At 35.5% G+C, this 26,785-nt stretch overlaps 2 protein-coding genes across 2 annotated transcripts in view; both read left to right on the forward strand.

Moving 5' to 3' along the window:
- LOC122330980 (AP-3 complex subunit beta-2-like) overlaps nt 1-20,159 on the forward strand; it is a 29,483-nt gene extending 9,324 nt beyond the window's left edge. Inside the window, 23 exon segments of the mRNA XM_043228378.1 lie at nt 573-733; nt 1,676-1,742; nt 1,813-1,995; nt 2,083-2,259; nt 3,713-3,810; nt 4,157-4,211; nt 4,625-4,696; nt 4,812-4,874; nt 6,208-6,340; nt 6,670-6,779; nt 6,858-7,034; nt 8,220-8,406; nt 8,561-8,679; nt 12,393-12,507; nt 13,858-14,047; nt 14,145-14,313; nt 14,853-14,940; nt 15,021-15,130; nt 15,514-15,742; nt 15,832-15,916; nt 16,449-16,546; nt 19,140-19,278; nt 19,774-20,159. Coding sequence (XP_043084313.1) covers nt 573-733; nt 1,676-1,742; nt 1,813-1,995; nt 2,083-2,259; nt 3,713-3,810; nt 4,157-4,211; nt 4,625-4,696; nt 4,812-4,874; nt 6,208-6,340; nt 6,670-6,779; nt 6,858-7,034; nt 8,220-8,406; nt 8,561-8,679; nt 12,393-12,507; nt 13,858-14,047; nt 14,145-14,313; nt 14,853-14,940; nt 15,021-15,130; nt 15,514-15,742; nt 15,832-15,916; nt 16,449-16,546; nt 19,140-19,278; nt 19,774-19,924 — 2,976 coding nt within the window. The 3' untranslated portion in view covers nt 19,925-20,159.
- A 1,012-nt stretch (nt 20,160-21,171) lies between these two features.
- Nucleotides 21,172-26,242, forward strand: LOC122330981 (AP-3 complex subunit beta-2-like). The gene is made up of 4 exons (XM_043228379.1): nt 21,172-21,332; nt 21,776-21,873; nt 24,459-24,597; nt 25,343-26,242. The coding sequence occupies exons 1-4, from the start codon at nt 21,187-21,189 to the stop codon at nt 25,527-25,529; spliced, it is 570 nt and encodes a 189-aa protein (XP_043084314.1). The 5' UTR covers nt 21,172-21,186; the 3' UTR covers nt 25,530-26,242.
- Nucleotides 26,243-26,785: the final 543 nt, after the last annotated feature.

Here is a 26,785-nt window from a genome sequence, read left to right on the forward strand (position 1 = left end):
GAGTATGTACTAAGTATGAGTATGTAGTAAGATTACTACTTCATTTTGATACAACATCTTGATCTTGTATACTGTTTGCTTTAGCATTTTAGCGTTAGCTTCTTCTAGCTAAATTTCTCACCTAACAATTCGTGATTACGTTTAGATCCATATATTTAAAGCTTCTGTGGTTTTCTCATCATTTTCTACCCTAAAGGGGAAACTACAGTGAAAGAGGATTTGGGAAATGTTAAACCATAAATCGAATACATATCACAAGAATTGGAAATAGTATGTTATCCATAAGCCTTTGGCATATCGTTCCCATATCGTTACTTTGTTTGGAGAGGCACTTTTAAATATACATATACAGCACAAAGTATACAGTATGGAGAGTATGCTAATAGTAATACAGATAATGCTCACTAAACATTCAAAATGATGCAAAAGTGTCATATGGGAACAAAAATGCCCTCTAGTGTTCACATGAAGGAAATTCCTGTCACACCCTTTAATTCTGCTGTGTGAAGTCTCATTATACATCGGTTTCTAAGCAAATAATTGTCTGTGAATCATTGTAACCTGTGATTCAGGACCCCAACCAGCTGATCCGTGCGAGCGCCCTGCGTGTGCTGTCCAGCATCAGAGTGACCATCATCGTGCCCATCATGATGTTAGCCATCAAAGAGGCGGCGTCTGACATGTCTCCATACGTCCGCAAGACCGCAGCTCATGCCATACCTAAACTACACAGGTACAAGTTTGATTTATTTTAGTTTGTCTGCTAACAAGATTGCATTTATTTGATTAAAAAAATAGTAGGAGAGTGTTATATTATTGAATATTATTTCAATTTGCTGCATTTATCACTACATTTATCTCACTTTTAATCTTAAGCCAAATAAACGTCTCTAAAAAATACTTAAAAAATTAAAATAATATATAAATATAATAAATAAATATTATATATAAATAAATATTAAAAAAGGGATATAAAATAGGATTTTAGTATATAAATACGTTTTATATGAATATACATTTTGATATATACATATGAATAATCACATCCAAAATAAGTTTTTGCTTACATAATATATGTGTGTACTGTGTTTATTTATTGTGTATATACAAACAACACATACATGCAATATATATATATATATATATATATATATATATATATATATATTTATATAATGTGTATTTTATATAAATATATTTAATCTATAAACATAAAATTATTTTCCTAAATATATACATACATAACTGTATTTTGTAAATATTATGTAAACAAAACATTTTATTTTGGATGCGATTAATCATTAGCGACCGCACTAATTTATATATGAAAAAATGTATAGTCACATTTCCAAGTCAATCTCAAGAGAATTATAAAAAAAAACTTATCTATATGAATATCTATAAGTATCCTGCTAGCAAAACAATAAATAAATAGATAGGGACTAAAATAATTAATATATGAAAAATCATGGAATTATGTGAGCGCTATAAATCTATGGTGACTAAGTGCTCATTATGTAACACAGTCAATAATTCAATCAAGTATTTGAGACAGCTGTATGTTAAGTTTTCTTAGCTTAGTTTGGATATTTTTTGTATTCAATAAAAGTGAAATGAATTCACAGGTTGCAGGGGCTGATGGTCATTTCTCTCTCTCTCTCTTTATTTCTTTCAGTCTGGATCCAGAACAGAAAGATCAGCTGATTGAAGTCATCGAGAAGCTGCTGGCTGATAAAACCACAGTGAGTGACAGAATCATTTCGGGTCAGTCCTGAGATACGATCATCGTTCCTGATCTGTGTGTCTGTGTAGCTGGTGGCGGGCAGTGTGGTCATGGCATTTGAGGAAGTGTGTCCGGACCGCATCGATCTGATCCATAAGAACTACCGTAAGCTGTGTAACCTGTTGATCGACGTGGAGGAGTGGGGTCAGGTGGTCATCATCAACATGCTCACGCGTTACGCCAGAACACAGTTCCTCAACCCCAACATCAACGTGAGTATCACATACCTGTGTGTGTGCGTGTGTGTGTGTGTATCCCAGGAGGACATTTACACTCTTAACGTGTGTGTGAATGTGCAGGAGTCTCTGTTGGAGGAGAGCAGCGAGAAGGCCTTCTACGCCTCTGATGAGGAGGAAGACGAAGATAAGAAAGCGGAGGCGGCGGCTCTAGCGAAGAGGAAGCCGTATGTGATGGACCCCGATCACAGACTCCTGCTGAGGAACACCAAACCCCTGCTGCAGAGCCGCAACGCTGCTGTGAGTCTCACACTAGAAATTAATTAGAATTTAGAAGCAGAATTATTTATTTTGTATATTTTAAAGAGACCCTATATTAATTTGGTTTTGGGAGTCACAAATAACATGCATGCAAGGTCAAAAAATAGTTTAATAATTAATATACACTTATTTTGATCTAATCTGCAGTGATTGGTCTGATTTTTCTCATTTTGCAGTGATTTTTACGGCACATGGTGGCCAAAAATCTATTAGCATTTTCACTAATGCGAAAAGAACGTCAAGTGGGCGGGCAACATGAAACGCTTGGGGATTCATTTTAAAAACGACTCGTTTTAATGATTCAGAGTCAACTCTTTCTTTTGAGAACTTCAAACTTTTTTTCATATTTTAAAACTTTGCAGGATGATTTCATTCAGTTAGAGCTGTGTTACAGACTGCATGAAAGCTCATTTTCAAAAATCTATAAAAGGGGAACTTTAAATAATGATCTAGAATATTTCAATAATTATATTTAGGCAAAACTTTGAATGTAAGAACTAAGTGAATTTGAACTGACATTTGCAATGACATTAGTGACTAATAACATCCTAATTTATTCCCTAATATGTAGAATTTATTATTATTATTGTTCAGTTAATTTTAATTTACAGTTCTGCATTCTGTTTGCTTCCTCAATTTAAATTTAATTCAAATTCAAGAATTTAATTGGAATTAGAAAAGGCATTGTCAGTAAATGATGCACAATCCGGTTCAAAACATCTATTATTCTTTACTTTATTATCCACTTGCGTACCTAATGTGAATGAACAAAAATTAAATGTACATCAAAAACGGAAAATTCAGCTTTTAAAGGTAATTTTTAAGTGTACATAAAATTGCTTTGGATAAAGCTGTATTCCAGATGCATACCTGTTCAAATCTGAAATAGCTTTAGAGTATTTTTGTTCTGGTTTTCCATTTATTTTTGTATTTTTTGTTGTTTTTATGAATAAATCTATGGTTGTTTTTGTTTTATTTTTGAAAATAATGTATTATTTTTGTTATTTTAGTTTACTGCCTTTTCCCTATTATTTGGGGTTGGTTTTATTATTATTATTATTATTATTATTATTATTATTATTATTATTATTAGATATAATAATATCATTATTTGTTATAATAATAATAATATTATTATTAAATGCTTGATTAAAATATATTATAATATTAAGTATATTTTGTTGCTCTTTTCATTTGTTTTATTCTTAAAATGTGTTTTAGTTTAGTGTCAGTTTTTATAATTATTAGGTTAGTTTTTTACATGTCTTTAACCCTTGTTCACCCATACATCAGTATTTACGTTGACAAACTGATTTGCCAGCATTATGACAGTGGGACCTGTTCACACTTGACCTCTAAAGAGAAAAATGGTGTTCATTTAGTCATAAGCATCTCCTAATGACCCTCTCTCTCTCTCTGTGTGTCTCTGTAGGTGGTGATGGCAGTAGCTCAGCTGTACTTCCACTTGGCCCCTAAAGCAGAGGTGGGCATCATTGCTAAGGCTTTGGTCAGGTTAATGCGCAGCCACAGGTGAGCAATCAGTCACTTACTAATGAAACATAAACGCACTCACAGACAAGCACGCTTCCTGAGGTTTTCCTTCAAGCGTCCCCGAAAGTGTGAGTCTCTCTGTTTAATGATGCAAGGCCGGTCATTGGCTGATGACATCATTAGTCAATAGAGGCGAAACAGCAGCGGATGATGACACTGCAGCTCTCGCGCAGGAATTTGGCAGAGATGCCCAGGCCGTAAACATCATCCATTATTCACACGCGTCTTCAAGAAAACACTGCTTTCCCTCTCAAATACCTTTTAAGGGCTCTGAACGATAAACGTCTTCGCTGATGGTGTTGTTGTGTGTTTCGTGTCTCCGTAGCGAAGTGCAGTACGTCGTGCTTCAAAATGTGGCCACGATGACCATCAAGAGACGGGTGAGTGATTCACATAAGCCTAAAAGCACATGCTTCCACTTGAAAAGCTCACCGAAAGGCAGATTTACCATCATTTACAAAGCTACATGATTATGTGATTGACAGATTTTATGCATTAAGTGTGACTGGAAAAGTCGACAAACAGGGTCAAGGTTTAAACAGTAAGAGCTTGATCAGACTCTTGATGTTTTGCTCCATATAGTTCGGTGCGTTGAGCAGCTTTTTCGTAAATATTTTACGATTTAATATTTAAAACGTTGCTTTTTGGTTTTGCTTTTAATGCTTGTCCTTGAGATTTCTGAATTTTAAAAGCTTTTCTACAAAGGCATAATAGAACAGAAAAGTTTAGATGAGCTGTTTGGGTTTAGATGAAGGCCCCGGTGTTTTAATATGTGTGTGTTTTTGTCTTTTAGGGGATGTTTGAGCCGTATCTGAAGAGTTTTTATATTCGCTCCACAGACCCAACGCAGATCAAAATCCTCAAGGTGAATGAACATGCTCAACTGTGTTCTTAAATGCTTTCACCAGAGAGTTTTGATTCGGTTAGTTGTAAGTGTTTTAAAGTTGTACTGATGATTTTATCTTGTCTCATTAACACAGCTGGAGGTTTTGACTAATTTGGCTAACGAGACAAACATCTCCACCATCCTGAGAGAATTTCAGGTACTATTTTACGTATGCTGGTCTTACAGAATAGAATTGAATAAAAAAACTATTTTTATATAGTATAATGTAGTTTATTGTAATATACTATTCAGAAGTTTGGGGTCATTTTTGACGTTTTTGAAAGAAGTATCCCACAAAGGTTGCATTTATTTGACCAAAAATAGTTGTATTTTAATGTATTTTACATTTTTACAAATTAAGGGCCAGTTTTATAGCTTGCCCCAGCGCAAACCATCTTTTGGTGTTAAAATAGTACTGTCAGGATTTAGTAAGTGTTGAATTATAACTGAAATTATCAGCTGACCTTACTGAATATTCACCTGTATGAGTTACCCTTTCAGACACAAAATTTATGGGAGAAAAATATTAGGGATTTCAGAGGATTTTTTCCTACATATAATTATTTATTTGGAGTGCCAGAAATACACTTTATCTGAACATGTTAATTGTCAAGCCATATTTTTTGTTTAATTTGCTTTAAGATATAAAAGACTACAAAACTAAAATTCAAGTATATCAAAATGTCTTGCAACCCTTTTTTTGCCCCTTATTTATTAAACAGATGTGGCTTCTTTATTTCTTTACTTACTTCGACTATGCTAATTTGCTTTGTGTATTTGTGCTATGTAAATGACATTTAATTTACTTTAATTTACTCATTGTTAGTAATTCACCTGTGCAAATATCCATGCACATTGTCGTTGTTTTGAAATTGCACTCTCACTTTGATTTAGTTAATGTTTAGTAAAACTTGCTCGAAAAGAACAATTTTCTATAAAAAAAATTAAATAAAATTAATGTATATGCATGAATATAACACATGCATGTATATATTTAAGAAATATAAGTTATGTTTATGTATTAAATGTATTTTTAATAATATAAATTCTATAAATATACATTTATACATTTAAATACATGTAAATAATTTCTAAATATATACTGTATACAAAATATTCACACAAAAACTTTTATTTTGGATAATCGTGATTAATAGTTTAATATCACTAATTTATATTTATAATTTAAATATATTTTTATGTATTTTCACAGATATATATATATATACACAGTGTGTATATATATATATATATATACAGTGTGTATATATATATATATATATATATATATATATATATATATATATATATATATATATATATATACACACATTTAAAATACACTTACATTACACATAAACATAAATTATAACCAAACCTTTTTTGTCAAACACCCATTTTAGGAGAATAAGTGACAGTATAATTGTGATACAGCATTTTCCAGTGCATTTTGAATAGAGATAATGACGTTCTGTCTATTTGTGTTCTAGACATATATTAAGAGCATGGATAAGGATTTTGTGGCGGCCAGCATTCAGGCCATTGGTCGCTGTGCTACAAACATCGGTGAGGTCAGAGACACCTGTCTGAATGGCCTCGTACAGCTGCTGTCCAATAGAGACGGTGAGAATGTGTGTTTTACTAGATGGAGCGCAACGAAATGCAACAGAAGTATTTTAAATGCCCACACCGTCATTAATTATCCATAAAGTGAGAACCACTTAGGCAGACATCAAAAGCTGTTTGCTCCGATGTCAGATGAGGTTCTTATCATCCAAAAGAAGAATAATTAGAGCATCTGACTTTGTAACATGCAAATGTAAAGCGCACTTGAAATTGGTCCATGAGATACTGTAAAAAATAGCAAGGTGCAATGGCCAAAGACGTCTCGAACAAAGCCAGGTAATATTCTGTGCGTGTTTGTTTGTTTGTTTGTGTGTGTGTGCTTTCAGAGTTGGTTGTGGCTGAATCTGTAGTGGTGATCAAAAAGCTTCTGCAGATGCAGCCTGAACAGCACAGTGACATCATCAAACACATGGCCAAACTCATTGACAACATCCAGGTAGAGTCGTGATCTAAACATACCTGTTTTAACGTTTCAAACTGTCTCAGTAGTGCTGATCGTGTGTGTGCACATCAGGTGCCCATGGCCCGAGCGAGCATCCTGTGGCTGATCGGAGAATACTGCGAACACGTCCCCAAAATCGCCCCCGACGTCCTGAGAAAGATGGCCAAAACCTTCACTAACGAGGAAGACATTGTCAAGCTGCAGATTATCAATCTGGCTGCCAAACTGTACCTCACTAACTCAAAACAGGTGAGGGAACATACTTGGTTATGGCCAGTATGTTTTATTACACAAAAGCAGTGTTACTTAATATAATTTATTATTAAAAACATTTATTGTTATTAATGCTTTGAACTAGCTTTTATTTTTCGCTGTTGATAACCCTGTGCTGAAGTGACTGTATGCGTTACATTAACTTGTTAGTATGCTGTTAACTGGTGTTCAACATACTAGGATGAATGATTTAAAGCACACTGGCAGTAAGCAAGCTGGCTTGCGTTATGCAATATGATGAAACTCATAAATGAAAGCAGGCAAGGGAATAAACGGGTAGAACACGCTGAAATCTGAGGTTTTTGGCATTAACGTGCATTAAAAAAGCTAGCTTAAAGATGTTTAAGGAAATCTGATCTTATGTAGTATTTGTTCAAAACAACATTGAATATAGCTGAAGCTTTTATTATGCTTTGGAATCAGGTTAAAACTGCTTTTTGTGTTGGACAGGACAATATAGAATAAACCTAGGGACATTAGTATTATTAGAAGTATTAGTAGACTGTCTGCTTAATATCTTCTAACACTTTATTTTGATGGGTTCACGACATATAACATACTGACAGTCTACTCTGAGAGTTAGCGGACACGTAGTTGCAAATTAACGCGAATTAATTGACATATAGATACAAAGTGACTTATAGTTAGTCTAAAGTGCACTAAGTGTAACCCACAACTAAAATGTATAATAAATGCATTTTTCGAGTTCATCGTCATGCATGGTTATGCATATAATTTCTTTTCGTTTTTATTATTATTTTCTACGTTTTAGGTTATTTTAGTACATCATGTTAAATGAGAGTGAGAAATTGGCAAATAAAAAATAAAAAGTTTTTTTTTTATATATATATATATATATATATATATATATATATATATATATATATATATATATATATATATTCTGTTTTGTTTCAGTTACGTTTTTCTTCTCATCTAACAATTTTTATAATGAACTATTTAACCCTGTGATCAGTGCATCAGTCTTAATGAAAGCCAGAGGAACCCAACATGAGTCATCGTTTAATCAAGCGAGACAATCTCTGTCTGCATGTCATATTATTTAGATGCACACAAGTACATTGCCTGTCAGGCATAAAACTCTTCAGACTCCTGAGAATTTAATTCCTTTGTGTTTTTCTTCTCTTCTCTGTCTTTCAGACTAAACTGTTGACGCAGTATGTACTGAACCTGGCAAAATATGATCAAAACTATGACATCAGAGATCGTGCCCGCTTTATCCGCCAACTCATTGTGCCCACTGATAAGAGCGGTGCTCTTAACAAATACGCCAAGAAGCTTTTCCTTGCACTCAAGCCTGCCCCGGTCCTAGAGTCTCCATTTAAAGGTAAAGGTTTTTATTTTAGTTTCAGTTTGAGGTTAAGGTAACTATAACAATCCTGATTTGCATGCAAATGTGAGCACATTTTTTCTCTTGGGATCTGAGGAGCAGGAGGAGACAATAAGAAACCTCATTTGTTATTTCCCTCATTTTTTTGCAGACAGAGATCACTTCCAGCTGGGGTCACTGTCTCATCTGCTGAACGCTAAAGCCGGCGGATACCAGGAGCTGCCCGACTGGCCCGAATCGGCACCCGACCCATCCGTGCGCAACGTGGAGGTGAAGGATTCTGTGTGTGCAGAGCGAACAGTTCTGACAGGGCCAGAGGGCGCAGGGGTGCTTCTCCTACAGACCACCAGAGGGAGCTCCAACATGCAAGACCTCCCAAAGAAATGCCCTAAAGCGCTGACCAAAAAAACCCACACTATGCTCAGTCACTTTTATATCGCTCACTATCCTCGCTCATTAGCATAACTCCACCCTCATAATGCATAAATCACACAGTCTGCATTTCAACAGGGTGGTAACTACTCATCCTGCAGCCCAATTGATTGATGTATTAGAATTATATCCCTTGGTAATAGAGTGCAACAGTCCAGGTTCGGGAAGTAAAAACTCATTTTCTTAATAGCAGAATGAGAGCTACAATATTCTTAATCAATGCTATATGTTTTAAATAATCATGTTTAACTGCGAAATTCTAATGAATACTGATAAAAACTACATTTCCCATAATTCAGCAGAGAATCTCCCCCAATCATGATAGGAAAATTGCACTAGTAACAATATTTTTATGCAGAGTTTGTAATAAATATGTAAAATATTTTTGGTTATATATATATATATATATATATATATATATATATATATATATATATTATTATTATTATTTTTTTTTTTTTTTTTTTTTGTGTGTCTCAAGGGGAAAACTGAATGAAAAATTCATCCAGAACCATCATCAGAAAATTGCACTCTATTAACAGCATGACAATAATGGTCGTTATGGAGTTGAACACTAAGTATTCCTTCAAACGGAAATGATTAAACAACAAATTTTAGAATTCTGTGTTTAAATGTTAGCGCCGAATGCTTTATTAGTAGTTCTAGAATTTTTTTTAAACCGCTGAGAGTTCTAGTTCACATCTACATATGCCACTCCTTCCTGATTAATATTCCATTATCAAATCTGCATATGCATGAGGTCTGTACCACACACTGATCGGTCAGGGTCTTGATTCCAGCTTCAGGTTTTTGTCTCCATAATCATGTTTGTTATTTCATTCAGCGCTCGTCATTCGCAGCAGATTTCTTGCGTCTTAGATGGGTGTTATCAGTTTTATCCCCTCCAGTGTTCATCCACATCCCCTTTCTGACAGTCTGTCTGTCTCTTTATGTTCTCACCCACCATATTATGCAGCAAGAGGAGGTCATAGACACCAGTGAGGGCCGAATGGGTCTCTTGGGAGACTGGAGAGAGGTGCCCGCAAGAGTGCAGTGGCTTCTCTCTCTGTCCTCTATGTGGTCGGGTCATCTGGCTCGACCTTTCTGAACTAAAGTGTGTGTTTTTTTTGTCTGAAATCTGCTGACCTCATTTCCTGCAAAGCAAACCATCACATCGCCAAAACCTTCATATTAATGTTGCACTTCCATTACTGTGACACCAATTGCTCAGCAAAGCATTAAAACTTCATCCTAATACAGATTTGTTATTCACATATTGAGTATATGATTAGAGACCTTCTGAAAGCTCTAAACTAAGGGGTGAATTCACTAAACGCAAATTAAACACAATAATTTAATTAGGCACGGCCTCTAATAGTATGTCCAAGAGCTGGTGTTTAGACACAGTTAGAGAGGTGTTTGTGAGCATTTTAATCAAAGGAAAAGAGTAATATAATTGTTCCAAATAACAGCCATAGCAATTTTGCACCATCCCAGTTTGTTCAATTGTGCAGTTGCCGTCGCAGAATGTCTCGCATTCATACCCAGCTAACAAAATTATGTTCTAAGAATGTTTTGCCAACAATTAACATTATTTTTTTGATGTTGTCTGACCGTTCAAAACATCTACTTTTAGAAATATTTAAAAAAAACGCTTTTGCTTATACGAATGTTGTTAAATGTAAATTTTAGAACGTAATATTAAAAAACATTAGACAAACATCTAACCAAAATATTGAAGGAAAAAACGTTCCAAGTATGATGCGTGATTAACATTTTTGTGCTAACATTTTAAGAACATTAATGAACATTTAACCCAATTATTGATTTTTGAAAATTACTTTTAATGTGTAACACAGCTTAAAGTGAATGAAAAAATGTGGAAAAATAAATGAATGAATTGTTTGGCAGTCGTTCGACAGTTAAAAATAAATGCAAATTATAATAAAATTAAAGTGTTTCTTGACATTGCATGCATGACTCCCAAAGCCAAAATATTACCCTTTTATAACCCATAATGGGAGCACTTTAAATAAACGTTCTTTTAACTTTATTGGAAGAGGTTTTGTTCATAACTTCAATAGAACTTGCAAGAATGTTCTAAGAATGTTCCCTGTTAGCTGGGTAGCCACTTAGTAATGACTCAAAAGTTTGAGTTTTTGCTGTGCAGATTGGTTTCAGCATTAAATGAGTGATTCATAATTTGCATAATTCGCATTTAAAGTAATGACCTCTAAATTGAGCGAATTTAGTAAACTGAACACGAAAACAACACTGATGGATGTGAACAATGCTATTCATATTCTGAGTGAATTCCTCCTTAATTGCCCGTTCACACCAAGAACGATAACTATAACTATAATTATATTAGCGTCCATACCAATGGTTTGCGCTCTGCAGCTTTAAAGTCGGATGCATTCTGATTGGCTGTCAGTGTTTTTATTGTTCAGCAGCTTGATATTGTTTTTCCATGTCGGGTGTTAAACTACACAGTCCTGCACAGTTTAAATTCAACCCTAATAAAACACACGTGATCCGCCTAATCAAGTCATTTAGACTTATTTGATAACTACATGGTATGTTTGTTGGAGCAGGATTGTAACTGAACTCTGCAGGGCTGAGTTGATTCGAACACCTGTATTCTATGCTGTTATAGTTATACCCGTGGTGTGGATATAGTCAGCTAGTTAAACTGATCTCTCCTGTACTTACAATTTATTCTTTTTATAAAGTCATCGTCCTTGGTATGAACGTAACACTTTCAGTTGCTTTGACTGAAGCTGTTAGCGAAATATGGACGTAAAACGCATCCAGATACGTGCTAATCTGTTGACAAGTGCAACCTGAATCCTTGTGTGTACTTTTTAAATCTTTTTCTTTCTTTTCTGTTCTGTTCTGTTCTTTTCTTTCCTCTTCTTCTGGCCATCTCACAGCATCATTCTTGCGTTTCTTTTTATTCTTTCCTGTTTGCCAGGTTATTAGGCTGCTCGAAAGAGTCACCACTTTAACCAGCGTGAGTCTGTCAGTCACCATTAGCGTCAGACCCAAAGAGCTTTTGCCACCAGCCTAGCGTAGCGTCTGTACTGTGCTAGATCAGCCTTTCCCTTTCCTCAGCCCTTGCTCTACGATTAAAGACCAGAATCCTCAAAAACACCCCAGAAATGGCCTACAGCACTGGTGCTATATGCTAATCGCTAATTTACATTCTAAACACCATGCTGATTCTAGCTTAAAATGAAAGGAATCTTGTGTAATTCAGTACTGGTGGTCTTTGGGGTCTTTTTTAGGATGCGATTTCTTTAATTAAATGTTTAAGCGTACACAACAAGAATGAAAGTGGCCATGAATGCACAACCTTCCCTGCTGTAGATGTCAAATGCTGAGCGAAGAGAGACGCAGCTCTCTAGAACTGTAATTAATGTATGAGTGTAAACAAAGATGTTTGCTGCTTGTAAAGAGGCATTCATGGCCGTTATGTGAACCTCTTTCTCTGATTAGGTCCTCCAGGTGCACTTGAGCCTGTTTTAATGGTGTTTTGCGATCCTTTGCAGATTCCAGAGTGGAGCAAATGCACGAGCCGGAAGGATCGTAAGGAGAAGAAAGTAGAAAAACCATTTTACTCAGACTCTGAAGGAGAATCTGGTCCGACTGAATCAGCGGATAGCGGTAACTGTGGCGAACGCTACATCTTGTCTATATTATTAGCTATATAGGAAGCTATCATATTAGACAGCATGCCATGGCTATTATTGTAACCAAAAACAATCAAAAACATTTTTATTAATTTAAATAAAACAATTAATATGTAGGCCTATATATATACACATACATTTTCTAAATATACACAAAATAATAGTATGTTTAAACATTAAGAATGTTGTGTGCACATGAATTCATAATATTAGAATTTTAAATTAAGATTTTTCATTGTTTTTTATATAGATTCATTTTAAAAATGTCAGGTGGTGCGACTGTGATTTATCTTAAAATTAATTTCCTTAACATGAATAACATTTTTAATAAGTTCTGAGTAATTAAAGTGTTTAGAAACAGTGTTTACAAATTTCTTTGAGTTTTTGTAAATATTAGCTAATATATCTCATATTTTTATTTAAAAAAAAATGATTAAACTAAAATAAAAATAATTTACAAAATTAAAAATAATGTTAAGGAAATGAATTAATTTTAAGATAAATCATGGTCGCACCACCTGACATTTTTTAAAGCTATGGCCAGTTCATCTAGATTAAAAAAATGCTAAATTCACTTAATTTAAAGCTGCAGTGATATATAAGGTCAATGATATATACACATTTTCGACAAATACAAAAGTAATTGTATATATTGAAATTGTTCAAAACATTAAATCATGTGCACATAAATTCATATTAGAATTTTAAATTAAATTATGTGTTTTTATCTACATAAAAAAAACGAGGGTCCAGGTAAGGGGCGGAGTCTGGTGGCTGCACGCCCTCCCCTCTCTCCAATACCACGCCCCTCCTCTCAGACACGCCCACTCCCGTCGGGAGCCTGGTGAAGGGCGGCGAGTAAAGGACGGGGTGATGATGTCAATCAAGGGGAGGGGCAGCCGACTCCTCACTATATGTTCTATCATTTTTGGAACACAAATATGAGATATATGGGATAATTATTTACAAAAACTTAAAGAAAACTAAACAAAACTTATTAAAAATGTTATGCGTGTTAAGAAAATAAATACATTTTTTAAATTTAAGCACAGTCGCCCCACCTGACATTTTTTAAAGTCATGGCCAGTTCACCTAGATGTAAAAAACACTAAAATCACTTAATTTAACGCAGCAGTCCGTAACCTTTGGTGCTCTAGCGGTTAATAAACAGAACTGTGTGTGTCTCGTGGTAGAACAAACTTCTCTCTGTTTGTGTCTATGATGAATCACGCAGGTAAATTTTGAAAACAAAAAAGTAATGGACTACAGCTTTAACTTATTACCGTGCTAATCTTAGTCTAATTTTTTCTCGCTCCCCTGACAGAATCAGATTCAGGCAGTGGTTCAGAAAGCGCTAGCGCCAGCGATATAAGCCGTTCTGCTTCAGAGAGCGAAGAGAGTGCAGAAGAGACAGAGTCTGAGGAAGAAGAGGAGGATGAGGAGAAAGAAAAGAAAAGAAAGAAGCGTCCGGATAAGCCCAAAGCAAAGAAACCCGCAGTGGAGAGCGCAGAGAGGTGCGCCTCCAAACATCGCACCACATCAATGTCAGTTATAAGTTCTGATCAGCTTGTTTCGCCAAGCGTCTCATGTTCTGCTCCATCGTTCCCACAGCGAGCAGAGCAGCGGCGCAGAGGACAGAAAACGAGGCATGAAGGTAGTGAAGAATCAGAAAAGTGCCTCAGAATCAGAAAGCGAATCGGAAAGCAGCGAATCAGAGGATGAGTCGGAGGAGGAGTCAGAGGAGGAGTCTGACTCCGACACCGACCTCAGGAAAAAGAAGGTTAGGCTACATTGAAATAGAATACTAGCTTACTACTTAGTACTAACTAAGTAGTAAGCGAGTATTCTATACAGCTGCCACACGTGGACTCCTTTTTGTTGTTGTTTTCATGTGTTCGGTGTGACCCACTTTTAGTTAATTGTCTTATCGTCTTCAGCTGTGTCTCGTTTATTAATTCTTTTCGTTGTGTATTTAAGTCCTGTTGTATTCAGTTTGTCCGACTTCGTCTTTAATGCGTGTGGTTTTGTTCTGTCTGCCCGCCCGTTTGAAACTATATTGTTATTTCTGTTAGTTTGTAGAAGATTAAAACTGTTTAAGTTTATTTTACTCCTATCGCAAACCACACCCGTGACAACAGCATACTGCCTGCTGTTTTAAATTAATAAATTCAACTTAAAAGTAGCATGCTAATGATGTCACATTAGCTGCATAAGGGCTAAAACAATGCAGACAGTGTGTTAATAAACAGTGCTGTTATGCTTTCTTTTGTTAATCACATGGATAAGAGTTAACGCAAGATTTTTTCTCATTTTGCTCAGATTCCTGTATCAAAACAACCTCCCAAACAATCCAAAAAAGAGAGCAAGAAGGAGACGCAGGAAATGTCTTTGCTGGATCTGGATGACTGTGAGTGAAACCTCCAACACATACAAGATCTAACACAAATGCTTGAATGTAAAAGAACGATTTGTCTCTCTCTCTTGCAGTTGAACCGGCTCCAGCATCGGCTCCAGTGACTCCGGTTAACTTCCTGTCCAGTAGTCTGGTGTCTGATCTGGAGGGTCTGTCACTGACTGACACTATTCTGGCGCCTACAGTAAGTTTTGAGACGAAGTACAATTTTAAATTGCAATAATTACAGTGGAAACATTGTCACAATGTAAGGTTTTCATTTAGGATCTGAAGAAAAAGATTTTTCCCCGAAAAAGAAAATCATATGCAATGCAAGATATAAAAAAATCTAAAATCTTTCCCATCTTTTTTCAAAATTTGTTAGATTGCTCTAAAATGTAACATTTCAGACCTTTTCCCTTACACTTTTCCTTTACATTTATGCAATTTATATAGAAGTATAAGTATTTTTTTGTAACATTATAAATGCCTTTACTGAATACATTATTGAATAAATTTTTTTTCCCAAGAACAGTACTGTATAATGATTGGTTTGATATAAATAAAATCTCTTCTGTTTTCTCACAGACGATTGCTCCTTCTGGTTCAATAAAGATGTATGAGCTCTTACATCGCATAACAGGTGAGGGTCTTGCGGTTGAGTACTGCTTCAGCCGGCAGCCCTTCAGTCCAGACCCTAACATGGTGGCCGTCCAGATCCAGTTCACCAACAACACAAACTCTGAAACCAAAAACCTGCACGTCGAGGAGCCCAGGCTGCAGTCCGGGATGAGGATCCGAGAGTTCGCTGAGATAGGTCTGCAACCCAACGCAGTAGGAGATTTTCCACAGAAGCCTTTTCTACTAGTACTTCTGATTTTATTTGTGTTTGCATTGATCTTTCAGATGTGTTAGCAGCAGGTGAATCGGTTACTGTGGTGATGGGCATAGATTTCTGTGATTCTACACAAGCAGCAAACTTCCAGCTGTGGTGAGTGTTTAAAAGTGTTTATAAACTTCTCCTGATGCCTACTTGTTACTCTCAATTAATCTCTGTAATTTAGTGCCACAAGGATCTGTCTTAGGCATTTTGTTATTTTCAAAACATATAGAACTTTTTTTGCGAAATAATAAAATGGAAAATTCTTTAATATTCTTAACCTCTGTGTAAAAAATTAAATAAAATAAAATAAAATTAAATTAAATTAAATTAAATTAAATTAAATTAAATTAAAACAAGTTCTAAAATACTAATTCAAAAAAAATTAAAAACTGGACATTTGGAGGCATCTGAGAAAATTAAGAAATATCATAATGTAATGGTTAGCAGTAGCAGAACAATGTTAGAACATATTTTGTTAGCTAGTTTAGCTTTAAATAAAAATAGAATGGTCCATTTATGGTCGTAATTTGGCTTTTAATGACCATCATCCACCTTTAGGCTTAAACGGGCTGCATATTTTTTCATGTAAATCAGTCATTTCTTGACTCCAGTTCCAAGCGTCTTTGTTTCCTTTTTTCAGTACTCACACCCGTAAGTTCTTCGTTTCCATCCAGCCACCCGTCGGAGAGCTAATGACACCTGCTTTTCTGACAGAAAACGACTTCAAGAAGGAGCAAGGTAAGAGAACATCAGCCCGTCCACATTTTAGCACTCCCAATTGCTCTGTAGATCGCTCCTTTTCCTTAAAACACCTGTCATTTTCTCTTCCTGTGTAGCGGTGTCTCTCTGAAATTCATTTTCAACATTGATATGAGAGAGAGAAGTTATGCCTCTCTTTCATTATTCATGAAATATGAATTTCATGTTTCATGGCTTTTCCTAATCTGAATTCTATTGTGCACCTGAAACGACATGCATTCGTAACCAGAATTTGGGCTCTTGATTCCACAAACGTGTACTGTTATCATTTGCATGCAAACATTAGCTTCTAGCTAAACTCGATAGCTTACAGTTTAAGAGGCAAATCTGAATCTAGCATACATTGTTAGCATGCTGCTAACAGCTCAGCATAAACATATGTCAGTTTTAGTGTATTTGTTTTAACATTAGTTTAACAAACTCATGTTTTCCTCTTCCGTGGGCTTGTTTTGCCGCTGTTCGTTAGAGAATCTTTTGAATGGTAAGTTTATCTGATGAAGCCAATTAGCATAGCTCCTTCTCTTCCCCATTGTTCCCGATTTGTTTACACAGACACTTACATCCAGCTAACAGAGAACATTGGCTAATGTTCTGGCAAAGTTATCAAAAATGTCCTCTAATAGAACACTTGTTAAAACTTATCTTTAATAATGTTCTCATAAAAGCACAAGAATGTTATTTATATATTGTTCGTCGAATTATTTTTTTTTAATAGTCTTCAAGAAATAATTCACCCAGAAATGAAAATTACCCCATATTTTACTCACCCCGAAGCCATCCTAGGTGTATATGACTTTCATCTTTCAGATGAACACAGTCAGAGTTTTTTAATAATGTGTCCTGGCTCTTCCAAGCTTGGTAATGCTTGTGGATTATTATTATAAATGATTTAGACCATTATTTAGATATTTCTAATTATACTGTAATGTCAATAAATGACTGACTGACTAAGTGTCGAGTTCTGGCTTCTTGGCTGACTTCTGACTCGACGCACAATGTATGACGTAAGTTGCATCATACGTTGAGTCATAGGTCAGCCTAGAAGTTATAAATTTTAAAACTAAAAATGTTACCAAAACCCATCTATCTGCTTCAGAGGACATGCGATGACCCCCTGAAGTCATAGTTTTACATCACAGTACCGGCGGATATATCGATTTATGAAGCTTCAAAATAATGGCCGCTATACACCAGCATTAACAAGCTTGGAAGAGCCAGGATACATGTTTAAAACAAAAACATGTTCATTTGATAGAAGAAATTCATATATACCTATAGGACGGCTTTGGGGAATGCTAAAATGGAATATTCGCATAACGAAGAAAAAAAAAATCAATTTCAAAAACTGGACGTTTTGAAAATTCTGAGAACATTGACATTTCTTGGAACACTGAGATGTTTTCGTAATGGGAATGTTAGCCAAATGTTCTTGAAACACATTTGTTAGCTGCACAACCCTTCCTGTTATTCTAGAAATGCTTTTGCTTCTAGCTGCTCCTCCCTCCTACCGCAGTCTCCAGCCTTGGCGACTGTTACCATGACTATGCATTTCCTCACAGCATGTCAAGGTAACATTATGCTGCATCTAGGAATGTGCCTTAGAGACACTGAACCTGTCCGACTGACCCTGAACCATCACGACACTCATGAGGCCAGCACGCTCAGCACAGCTCACAAAACCTGTTGTGCACTCTATACATAGACAGCTATCTTTCAAAGTGCCATTATTAATACATTTTGACCTTTAAGTGACTGAACTGAAACATTTTTAGCGGGCTGCAGCTCTGTTAATGCATATGAGACCAGACAGATGTTTACTCTCGAGTCCAATATTTAATATGTTGCTAAGAATACAATACATTTAAGTACATAGAATTATTTTCCATTTATGCTTTTTCAGCACATAAGTATATTTACTTTTTTTTTTCTATACTTTTCATAATCTCGGCTAACAACTTCAAGATGTTGGTTTGATGCAATGCATTCTGGGTGTTCTTGCTGTCTAAAACCATTAAAAATTATTTTTGGTATTAATAATATTAGTAATATTAGATGGGGGACTACATAAATTAGAAATAGAAATAGAAAAATTTTTCTCACAATAGAAAATACAAAAATTACTAAAACTGAAAATGAAAGATAAATAGAAATATAAAAGAATAAATTACAAAACAGCAAAATTGCTCAAGCTTAAATTAAAAAGAGAACTGAAAATAAAAAAACTAAAACTAAAAATTTAAATATTAGTATAATAGTAAATACTGTAATGGCATATATATATATATATATATATATATATATATATATATATATATATATATATATATATATATATGTATGTATGTGTGTAATAATAATATTATTATTATTAATTATATTTTTTGCAGATATTTATTAATATATTGGTTATAGGTTTTTTTTTTTTTTTGCTTCTGTATATTGGATTATTGGTTGTTTAAACGATAAAAGACTTTACATTTTCACTATAGCTTTCCGCTAATCTGTAGCAACACGTCTCAGGACAGTTTGGAGCACTGCTCTGACAAAGAGATGCTTTCTGTCTTTTTCACAGGTAAACTGATGGGAATGAATGAAATCTCAGAGAAGTTGACGCTGGGAGAGAAATGCGTTAACGAACATGTTATCGTTGAGAGGGTCACGGCCACCGCCAACTTGAGCAGAGTACCATGTGGTTCAGATAAAGAGTGCAGGTAACACACACACACCTGAAGACACTTGCCCTGCATACACACACTTCAGTTCAACAAAACATGTAAAAGTGATTTTTGCATTCAGTGGCCCCTTTTAAAGGAATAGTTCACCCAAAAATTCAAATTCTCTAATTTCTCACCCTCGTTCCAAACCCATCCATGTGACACAAATTGCTCGTAATATTTTTTTTAGACCTAATGAAAACGGCTTTATTTAACAATTTCTTCCATGGCATGTCAGTTTGCATGACAATATATATACATATATAGAAACTAATGAGTAATTTTGGATGAGTTATCACTTTAAGTAGTTCCAGGACTGAGTATTAGTTGCATTTAAGAGGAATTTGTATGTTCATGTACGTTTTAAGGGTCCATTATTTGAGTACATGTTAAACACTTTCCTCTTTCTTCGCTTCGCTGTCTGTTTTTCTGGCCTGTGATCTCTTGAAATCTCAGTACTCCTCCTCCTCCTCCTTCCGCTCCCGTTTACAGATTCGCAGGGAAAACGGTCAGCAGCGGTTGTCTCGTTCTGGTCACCGTCGCGACGAAGGAAGGCGGCGGAGCTCAGCTGACGGTCAACTGCGAGAAGATGGTGATCGGCACGATGCTGGTTAAAGACGTCATGCAGGCCCTGTCGCAGTGATGGAGCGCCCCGTAGTCAACACCCTCCTGCTGCTGCTCACCGCATTGATTCGCATCTCTGTGTAGATATTCCCCAACGTGGACTGGCTTGTAGCATCAAAAGTATACTTAGAACTGACTCCAGAACAGCGGCGGGAACATTCACACCCCCGTATTTAGGAGGTTCCTTCTTTTTATGTTCCTCTGTTGAATGTTGCATGACATCAAAGACAGTTTGACGGTCTTTACACCATAAACTCGCCGAGTTAATGCACAAACCCGTGTCAATTTCGAGTTAGAAGCTCTGTAGGATATACAGTACATGGCTGACAGTTTTTGGACACCGACTTGTACCCATCTGCTCAGACTAATAATCATCTGAGTGATTCATCAATAGAAACTTATTTTTAGTGTGTATCTTTCACATTTTCTGAATGTAACGTCTTACATCTGGTGCCAGACTGCGTCCCGATGACGACAGCAGACTTGTTTCCAGAAACCGCTTCAGACTTCAACTTTGTTCAACTCTCTGAAACGACATGTTCATGTTAGTTTTAGCTAAATCGAAAGCTCAAACACATCACCGTTGTAGCGGCATCTCTTTCGGCGGGTTTTGTATGTCTTATCTGTATTTGCGAATGTGTAAATGCTGACTTTAGGACTATGGACCGCGGCATCGCTCAGCATTCATCCGCGTCTTGTTCTCATGAAGCTCTCGGAAGAATACGGCATCTAACAATACGGCGATTTTAGGTATTTTAATGCAATCTGGAGTAGTTTATCCTGAATAAGACACTGTTAGTAGTTAGTTTTAGACATTATTATTATTATTATTGTTTATATATTTATTTTTTTGGTTTATGATGATGTGCTTGACGGCATAAACCAGATCTCACTTCTCCCCTAGGTTAAAAATGAAATCCGGCTTTACAGACCCCCCCTCTCTGTGTGACTGTGGGAAATCACGTGTTGTTTGAATATTATATCTCTATTTATTATAAAGAGTTTTAAATGTCAATAAAAGAGAACGCACACTCAAATTAAGACGTCTTCTTCTTTTATTTAAACGAGCTTTGCGTTCACACGGTTTGATATTTATACAAACAAGGCCTAGATGTGTATTTATGAAATGCAGCTTGCTATTTGCATACCATAATATCTTGCTGACGCAAAGTACGCGCACTAATTGAACGTTTTCGTCATTATTGACTATGAATACGGCCCAAAAATTGTTACAAAAGTAACGTTAATTGTTTTTTTCGTCGTGTTCGATCAGTGCGCGTGATGCGCTCGCGCTGGGATCGCGCACCTACTAAATCCACGAAAACGATTCAAATGCGTCGTAGCGAGTCCAGCTCCCCGAGCTGTTTTATAAAGTCAAAGTTGGCGCGTTCTTGTCTTTTTGAGGCCGTCGAATGGATTTACACGGGGTAAGAGCGTGCGTCAAGTAATTTTGCGAAAAAACAATTTTTGCGAAATAATAAAATGGAAAATTCTTTAATATTCTTAACCTCTGTGTAAAAAATAAAATAAAATAAAATAAAATAAAATTAAATTAAATTAAATTAAATTAAATTAAATTAAAACAAGTTCTAAAATACTAATTCAAAAAAAATTAAAAACTGGACATTTGGAGGCATCTGAGAAAATTAAGAAATATCATAATGTAATGGTTAGCAGTAGCAGAACAATGTTAGAACATATTTTGTTAGCTAGTTTAGCTTTAAATAAAAATAGAATGGTCCATTTATGGTCGTAATTTGGCTTTTAATGACCATCATCCACCTTTAGGCTTAAACGGGCTGCATATTTTTTCATGTAAATCAGTCATTTCTTGACTCCAGTTCCAAGCGTCTTTGTTTCCTTTTTTCAGTACTCACACCCGTAAGTTCTTCGTTTCCATCCAGCCACCCGTCGGAGAGCTAATGACACCTGCTTTTCTGACAGAAAACGACTTCAAGAAGGAGCAAGGTAAGAGAACATCAGCCCGTCCACATTTTAGCACTCCCAATTGCTCTGTAGATCGCTCCTTTTCCTTAAAACACCTGTCATTTTCTCTTCCTGTGTAGCGGTGTCTCTCTGAAATTCATTTTCAACATTGATATGAGAGAGAGAAGTTATGCCTCTCTTTCATTATTCATGAAATATGAATTTCATGTTTCATGGCTTTTCCTAATCTGAATTCTATTGTGCACCTGAAACGACATGCATTCGTAACCAGAATTTGGGCTCTTGATTCCACAAACGTGTACTGTTATCATTTGCATGCAAACATTAGCTTCTAGCTAAACTCGATAGCTTACAGTTTAAGAGGCAAATCTGAATCTAGCATACATTGTTAGCATGCTGCTAACAGCTCAGCATAAACATATGTCAGTTTTAGTGTATTTGTTTTAACATTAGTTTAACAAACTCATGTTTTCCTCTTCCGTGGGCTTGTTTTGCCGCTGTTCGTTAGAGAATCTTTTGAATGGTAAGTTTATCTGATGAAGCCAATTAGCATAGCTCCTTCTCTTCCCCATTGTTCCCGATTTGTTTACACAGACACTTACATCCAGCTAACAGAGAACATTGGCTAATGTTCTGGCAAAGTTATCAAAAATGTCCTCTAATAGAACACTTGTTAAAACTTATCTTTAATAATGTTCTCATAAAAGCACAAGAATGTTATTTATATATTGTTAAGTGAATTATTTTTTTAATAGTCTTCAAGAAATAATTCACCCAGAAATGAAAATTACCCCATATTTTACTCACCCCGAAGCCATCCTAGGTGTATATGACTTTCATCTTTCAGATGAACACAGTCAGAGTTTTTTAATAATGTGTCCTGGCTCTTCCAAGCTTGGTAATGCTTGTGGATTATTATTATAAATGATTTAGACCATTATTTAGATATTTCTAATTATACTGTAATGTCAATAAATGACTGACTGACTAAGTGTCGAGTTCTGGCTTCTTGGCTGACTTCTGACTCGGACGCACAATGTATGACGTAAGTTGCATCATACGTTGAGTCATAGGTCAGCCTAGAAGTTATAAATTTTAAAACTAAAAATGTTACCAAACCCATCTATCTGCTTCAGAGGACATGCGATGACCCCCTGAAGTCATAGTTTTACATCACAGTACCGGCGGATATATCGATTTATGAAGCTTCAAAATAATGGCGCTATACACCAGCATTAACAAGCTTGAAGAGCCAGGATACATGTTTAAAACAAAAACATGTTCATTTGATAGAAGAAATTCATATATACCTATAGGACGGCTTTGGGGAATGCTAAAATTGAATATTCGCATAACGAAGAAAAAAAAAATCAATTTCAAAAACTGGACGTTTTGAAAATTCTGAGAACATTGACATTTCTTGGAACACTGAGATGTTTTCGTAATGGGAATGTTAGCCAAATGTTCTTGAAACACATTTGTTAGCTGCACAACCCTTCCTGTTATTCTAGAAATGCTTTTGCTTCTAGCTGCTCCTCCCTCCTACCGCAGTCTCCAGCCTTGGCGACTGTTACCATGACTATGCATTTCCTCACAGCATGTCAAGGTAACATTATGCTGCATCTAGGAATGTGCCTTAGAGACACTGAACCTGTCCGACTGACCCTGAACCATCACGACACTCATGAGGCCAGCACGCTCAGCACAGCTCACAAAACCTGTTGTGCACTCTATACATAGACAGCTATCTTTCAAAGTGCCATTATTAATACATTTTGACCTTTAAGTGACTGAACTGAAACATTTTTAGCGGGCTGCAGCTCTGTTAATGCATATGAGACCAGACAGATGTTTACTCTCGAGTCCAATATTTAATATGTTGCTAAGAATACAATACATTTAAGTACATAGAATTATTTTCCATTTATGCTTTTTCAGCACATAAGTATATTTACTTTTTTTTCTATACTTTTCATAATCTCGGCTAACAACTTCAAGATGTTGGTTTGATGCAATGCATTCTAGGTGTTCTTGCTGTCTAAAACCATTAAAAATTATTTTTGGTATTAATAATATTAGTAATATTAGATGGGGAACTACATAAATTAGAAATAGAAATAGAAAAATTTTTCTCACAATAGAAAATACAAAAATTACTAAAACTGAAAATGAAAGATAAATAGAAATATAAAAGAATAAATTACAAAACAGCAAAATTGCTCAAGCTTAAATTTAAAAAGAGAACTGAAAATAAAAAAACTAAAACTAAAAATTTAAATATTAGTATAATAGTAAATACTGTAATGGCATATATATATATATATATATATATATATATATATATATATATATATATATATATATATATGTATGTATGTGTGTAATAATAATATTATTATTATTAATTATATTTTTGCAGATATTTATTAATATATTGGTTATAGGTTTTTTTTTTTTTTTTTGCTTCTGTATATTGGATTATTGGTTGTTTAAACGATAAAAGACTTTACATTTTCACTATAGCTTTCCGCTAATCTGTAGCAACACGTCTCAGGACAGTTTGGAGCACTGCTCTGACAAAGAGATGCTTTCTGTCTTTTTCACAGGTAAACTGATGGGAATGAATGAAATCTCAGAGAAGTTGACGCTGGGAGAGAAATGCGTTAACGAACATGTTATCGTTGAGAGGGTCACGGCCACCGCCAACTTGAGCAGAGTACCATGTGGTTCAGATAAAGAGTGCAGGTAACACACACACACCTGAAGACACTTGCCCTGCATACACACACTTCAGTTCAACAAAACATGTAAAAGTGATTTTTGCATTCAGTGACCCCTTTTAAAGGAATAGTTCACCCAAAAATTCAAATTCTCTAATTTCTCACCCTCGTTCCAAACCCATCCATGTGACACAAATTGCTCGTAATATTTTTTTAGACCTAATGAAAACGGCTTTATTTAACAATTTCTTTCATGGCATGTCAGTTTGCATGACAATACCGGACTATATTACCAGTGTCCTTACTACCTTTCTGGGCTTTAACCATGGTAGTGCCCTTGGAGTGTCAAAAACTCCCAGATTTCATGATTTCATAATAAAAAAAAAAAAAAAAAAAAAAAAAAAAAATATATATATATATATATATATATATATATATATATATATATAAATAAAAATATATATGTATATATATATATATATATATATATATATATATATATATATATATAAATAAAATATATGTGTATATATATATATATATATATATATATATATATATATATATATATATATATATATATATAAACGAATGAGTCATTTTGGATGAGTTATCACTTTAAGTAGTTCCAGGACTGAGTATTAGTTGCATTTAAGAGGAATTTGTATGTTCATGTACGTTTTAAGGGTCCATTATTTGAGTACATGTTAAACACTTTCCTCTTTCTTCGCTCCGCTTTTTTTCTGGCCTGTGATCTCTTGAAATCTCAGTACTCCTCCTCCTCCTCCTTCCGCTCCCGTTTACAGATTCGCAGGGAAAACGGTCAGCAGCGGTTGTCTCGTTCTGGTCACCGTCGCGACGAAGGAAGGCGGCGGAGCTCAGCTGACGGTCAACTGCGAGAAGATGGTGATCGGCACGATGCTGGTTAAAGACGTCATGCAGGCCCTGTCGCAGTGATGGAGCGCCCCGTAGTCAACACCCTCCTGCTGCTGCTCACCGCATTGATTCGCATCTCTGTGTAGATATTCCCCAACGTGGACTGGCTTGTAGCATCAAAAGTATACTTAGAACTGACTCCAGAACAGCGGCGGGAACATTCACAGCCCCGTATTTAGGAGGTTCCTTCTTTTTATGTTCCTCTGTTGAATGTTGCATGACATCAAAGACAGTTTGACGGTCTTTACACCATAAACTCGCCCGAGTTAATGCACAAACCCGTGTCAATTTCGAGTTAGAAGCTCTGTAGGATATACAGTACATGGCTGACAGTTTTTGGACACCGACTTGTACCCATCTGCTCAGACTAATAATCATCTGAGTGATTCATCAATAGAAACTTATTTTTAGTGTGTATCTTTCACATTTTCTGAATGTAACGTCTTACATCTGGTGCCAGACTGCGTCCCGATGACGACAGCAGACTTGTTTCCAGAAACCGCTTCAGACTTCAACTTTGTTCAACTCTCTGAAACGACATGTTCATGTTAGTTTTAGCTAAATCGAAAGCTCAAACACATCACCGTTGTAGCGGCATCTCTTTCGGCGGGTTTTGTATGTCTTATCTGTATTTGCGAATGTGTAAATGCTGACTTTAGGACTATGGACCGCGGCATCGCTCAGCATTCATCCGCGTCTTGTTCTCATGAAGCTCTCGGAAGAATACGCATCTCTGTCTGGCGATTTTAGGTATTTTAATGCAATCTGGAGTAGTTTATCCTGAATAAGACACTGTTAGTAGTTAGTTTTAGACATTATTATTATTATTATTGTTTATATATTTATTTTTTTGGTTTATGATGATGTGTTTGACGGCATAAACCAGATCACTCTCCCTAGGTTAAAAATGAAATCCGGCTTTACAGACCCCCCCTCTCTGTGTGACTGTGGGAAATCACGTGTTGTTTGAATATTATATCTCTATTTATTATAAAGAGTTTTAAATGTCAATAAAAGAGAACGCACACTCAAATTAAGACGTCTTCTTCTTTTATTTAAACGAGCTTTGCGTTCACACGGTTTGATATTTATACAAACAAGGCCTAGATGTGTATTTATGAAATGCAGCTTGCTATTTGCATACCATAATATCTTGCTGACGCAAAGTACGCGCACTAATTGAACGTTTTCGTCATTATTGACTATGAATACGGCCCAAAAAATGTTACAAAAGTAACGCTAATTGTTTTTATCGTCGTGTTCGGTCAGTGCGCGTG

The sequence above is a fragment of the Puntigrus tetrazona genome, chromosome 25 (genome assembly GCF_018831695.1).
Source record: "Puntigrus tetrazona isolate hp1 chromosome 25, ASM1883169v1, whole genome shotgun sequence".
In the NCBI taxonomy this organism is placed as follows: domain Eukaryota; kingdom Metazoa; phylum Chordata; class Actinopteri; order Cypriniformes; family Cyprinidae; genus Puntigrus; species Puntigrus tetrazona.

Coding starts and splice junctions, on each gene's coding strand:
- LOC122330981 (XM_043228379.1), top strand. CDS start 21,187: ATGCGCTCGCGCTGGGATCGCGCACCTACTAAATCCACGAAAACGATT. Junction 21,333..21,775: donor GTCGAATGGATTTACACGGG/GTAAGAGCGTGC, acceptor TCCTTTTTTCAG/TACTCACACCCGTAAGTTCT. Junction 24,598..25,342: donor GGTTCAGATAAAGAGTGCAG/GTAACACACACA, acceptor TTGAAATCTCAG/TACTCCTCCTCCTCCTCCTT.